Here is a 4723-nt window from a genome sequence, read left to right as displayed (position 1 = left end):
TTGTTAATTAATGTTTTAAGAATATAAAACAGATAAAAATTAAAAATAGTCATAAAATTTTAATTCTAGAAGGTGGTGAAGTGGGGATTTTAAAAAATTGGCACTTGACAATATTCATCATTTAAGACCACCAAATAATATGAACCTGATCTGAAAAAATATTTATATGTTATTAATTTAGAATAACTACGGGTCAGCTAATAAAATGTTTTTTCACAAAATAGCGACTGCTTGAAAGAAAATTATTTTTCTTACAACTTTTTTTTATGTTCTAAGATTTTTTAATAATGGTAAAAATCAGGATTTGGGGATGAAGTTCATGCTGGTGAGATTGAATCTATAAAAAAGACACTGTAAAAAAAATCAAGTGAATCGGTCTAGTAGAATCCAGGAGAAATCGTGGGTATTTTATTGAAAAAGATAGTTTCGAGAAATACACGTTTAAAGTTTTGCTGATAAGAAAATAGAGAAGGATTATCGTGATCAAACAGCTATATTTCCGAAAATTAAATTTTGATCAATTCTCTTGTACACATATTCTTGAACAGTTAAACTCTGAAAATATGCGAATAAAAAAAAATCTTTACTTTACTTTTACTTATTTACTTTTTTTATTTATTTTAGAAAATTAAATTCTAGACCAGTATATCACTTTAAATCATCTTTTTTATTATTTCCATTTTAAACAAAATAAATTCGCCATTAATTTGTTAATAAAATAATTTAGTTATTTGTGAAGATTTTTTTGCTATTATGAATTTTGTAGGAAAGTATTTAAACCCAAAACGAAATGTCTAGCTGTTGTAAGTCTGCTATTCAATCTGAAATCTGCCAAAGTTTTCTGTTTGTACTGTCGACATTGATACGATTTGGTTAGAAGTTGAAGGTCTACAAGAAAAATAAATTTGATCTGAAATATATATAGTAGGTATTTGTATCGTGTATATATATAGGGTCCGAGTGGATCGTCCGCGAGCGTAAGCGTTCGTCGTCGTCGTCGGCGGCCATAATTCACGGCATCCTGAAGGGCCGCTTCGTATCCGGTCTTCTTTGTGGGGCGCGATACAACGGAAGCGGACGCAACGCGGCCGAGTCGAGTCGTGTCGAGTCGAGTCGAGCTGAGAACGCTCTCCTCAGGAACCATGTTGTTCTTCTTATTACGTAACAATGACGACCATGTTGATGTCACCAAAAATCATCGCATCGCATTTCATACGTACAATCTGGCAAAAGTACCATCTTATTCAGTTCCCGAAGGAGAAGTTCACCAGAATCGATTTTCTAATTTTACGTCTTCTCGACGTTTTCTAATTAATCGAATGAGAATAAATTGGAAAAGGTATGCACGTGTATGTGTATGAACGAAATTTCACTTTTCGTCGACGCTTTCTCATACACTTTTTTTTACTCATTTATTTTCAGTACGAAATTAACAAGTATTATATTTTGCAATCGTGACTAAATGCACAAACTTTAATGGAACTTGCCAAAACACTACATCCATATTGATCATACCTTTCAATGTGGTGAAAATGTGAAACTTTGAGTTCATAGTTTAACACATAGTCAATTCTAGAAAACTTAGGGCTATTGTGACATTATTTTTAACTGTGGTCTTAGAAGTGATGGTACGATTTCAAACAAAACTTATATAAATATTAAAAAAATAACTGAAAAATGGTGACAATTTGACCAAAGCTCTAGATTATACTTAAAAGCTCATAACTTTCAAACTGCATCTTATAATATCTTTTTTACTATATTTTCACCTCCGCCTAACGTTGATTTCTGAAACACCCTATATCGTAAATAATTAATATTATTAATAATAATATTATTAGTAAAAAATAATATTATTAATAATATTAATATTAATAATAATTTTTTAATAAAATACAATCGATAAGCTTTGCGATAACGTTTGATATAACGTTTTTTTTTTGAAGAACATATAATTAAAGAAGAATTACAGTTGTACATATAAATTTGAACATTTATAAAATTTTCTGAAAGTTAAAAATAATTCTCGATTAAAAAGTCTTGCATTATTTAAAATGGGAATTATCCCTGAATTGCGTAAAAAGTTATTTAGATCGCAAGTTTTAACCTGCCATTTAAAAAAGTATAAAAAATCATTTATCAAAGAAGAAAATGGTACTTGTTTATAGACAGACATTTTTCACTTCATCTGCTAATGATAGTAGGTATGTATATATATATACAACAATCATCGTAATCATAGTATATTGGATTGTGCCTTATCACATTTGTCAGGATATAACATATGCACATTTGACGTTAAAATAAATCAAAATAGACTGCGGTATATTAGTCTTTATGACTACGGGCATGTAATAGTTGAAAGCGTAGCATTAAGTAGGTGTACCGGGGTCGTAACTCAACGGCACAGAACGTCCCATTACGATTACGGGGCATCACGCAGGGACGCAGGGTCAACCGGCCATCAGTGCAACATATTATACAGATGATTATGTAAAAATAAATATCATAAAAAATTACAAAGTATTCGTTTAATAATTGCCTTAGTTTTTTTATTGTTAAAAAAATTAACGCAAAAATCTTAAGTCGATATGAAATTTGATTAACAATTCGCTGTGTCCTTTCTTCAACGATGTACAAAGATATGTAGAATTACTATTAATATTGATACTTACATATCAAAATTTCATTGGGATAATTATTAACCAAAGGATTAAAACTATTACAAGGTGAATTTGAATGTGAACAAACTTGAATAAAAATGAATTTGTATTTATGAATGAATTGAATTTATGAATTTATGAACATATAAACAACCCATTCCAGTGAAAAGAATTGAGATTTAGCAACTTTCTAAATTGTATAGAACTTTACCTTAAAATGAATGAGTTTTTTTGTAAAGATTTCATTGATTGATTGAATTTTTATTTTTAATCCTTTAAACCACAAAACTTTATCACTATGCAAAATTTTCATTAAAATGTTCAATAGTCTTTCACTTATTTGCTAATTTTAAAGAAATTTAATTTAATTTGGCTGTGCTAATCATCATAAAATTAGCTTCATGAAATAGCGTTTGAGTTTTTGATGCAGCGTTTTTGGGTAATTCGATAATTTACAATTTTACAACAAATAGTTGATTTTCCATTCGTTACATAAATTATAACAATATTCTAATGAATATAATATAATACTAAAATGTATTTTTTAATTAATAAAATTAAGATGTTAATTAGCTCTGATCAAAAATTAACGTTGAAATAGCAATTTTTTTCAACTTTCTATAGTAGTTCCTGTTAGTCGAATATGACTGGAATATTTATGTCTACTATTATATGTTCGTGTACTATTATTATAAGCACGTACTATTAAGAGCTAATTTACTATTATTTACGTGTATGTTATATAGCTATATAATCTTCTATCATCATAATTTTGTTACTAGCATTGCTATATACACTAAGAATATTAAAACATAAAATGTAAAATTCTCTACTATTATGCAGGCGCATATACTATTTTCATAATCCATTTACGGCGATTTGTTCGGTTTGGTCAATCACTTTCATTATACAGACATTACATAGAGAAGATCGCGACCAGTCGAGATAAATTTGATATTAACCATTAAGATACAGCAACGATAAATTACAGGGGTATTTAGCTCCCATAAAGCATCTAAGTGACGCGCAAATTACAATATAACAGCTTACTGTGATTAAGATATCGTATGCGAGGTCGTGCCGACAACGAAACGAAAACAGAGATTACAGCCTTATACATAGCATTACAGCCGCCGCCGATTTACAATTGGGACGGACCAGGACGGACCGGGACGAACGGAACATCATCGAGATTTATATTCAGAGACGATCAGGAACGGTCGCCTTTACAAAACTCATTGCCAACTTACAAAAACTTCATTAGGCGCGACACGGCTGTAAATCCGTACAAATGCAATGAAAACGCCAACGTGAAGTTGAAGACTACGACGCTGTAAGTGCAGCAATCGCAATTATTCGATCTAGTCTGCGAGCAAAAAAAAAATACATCAAATGTCAAATCATATGTCAAAAAACAAAAAAAATGTGTCGACTTTCACTTGAGTTTGTATTTAGCTCGTAGTCTCTAAACATTTTTTGAAGTAAAACTTCTTTAGGTGCGACATGGATTAGGTTGGATAAAATAATCAGGTTGGATGTCAAACTTGTCGAAAATATTAAATTCGGGTAAAATTCCCACTTTGTGTAAGTTTAACGGGTTGTATTTCCACCTATACCAAATTATCTACCTAACTAGATACTGTATCTGAAAGGTTAATTTCACCTAGGTGTGTTTCATGCAAATTGGACGATTGCGACATGCAAATGGACAATTTGGAATGTTTGGCAAATTATAAATGTGGCTGTTGACATTAATAATATGGTTAATTTATTACTTCGTAATATTGATGAGATCATAGCATTAACGTTCACATAAAAAAGCAAATGATTCATAGATCAAGCTATGTGCAGGGCTTGATAAATAAAACAAATATAAAGTATGGCTTCAATTTGTTAGGCAAGAAGGATATTACAGCTGTTCAAGGAATGAGATTATATCGCCACGAAAAAGTAAAAAAATACAAACAGTAAATGAATGTGTGTTAATTTTAATTACATGAAGTTCTTCAACACAATTGTTACAGGATGAATTATTTGCAAAAACAATATTTGTTTTGGCG

At 30.2% G+C, this 4723-nt stretch overlaps 1 protein-coding gene across 1 annotated transcript in view; it reads left to right on the top strand.

Moving 5' to 3' along the window:
* Window positions 1-3730: 3730 nt before the first annotated feature.
* Window positions 3731-4723, top strand: part of LOC113376328 — an 8516-nt gene continuing 7523 nt past the window's right edge. The window contains exon 1 of the mRNA XM_026616237.1: window positions 3731-3996. Coding sequence (XP_026472022.1) covers window positions 3731-3996 — 266 coding nt within the window. The remainder of the gene's footprint in view (window positions 3997-4723) is intronic.

This window comes from Ctenocephalides felis, unplaced genomic scaffold (genome assembly GCF_003426905.1).
Source record: "Ctenocephalides felis isolate EL2017-DRISC unplaced genomic scaffold, ASM342690v1 CF-g0.4_SCAFFOLD_01886, whole genome shotgun sequence".
Lineage (NCBI taxonomy): Eukaryota > Metazoa > Arthropoda > Insecta > Siphonaptera > Pulicidae > Ctenocephalides > Ctenocephalides felis.
The sequence above is the reverse complement of the archived record's forward strand: the minus strand, read 5'-3'. Positions and strand labels throughout refer to the sequence as shown.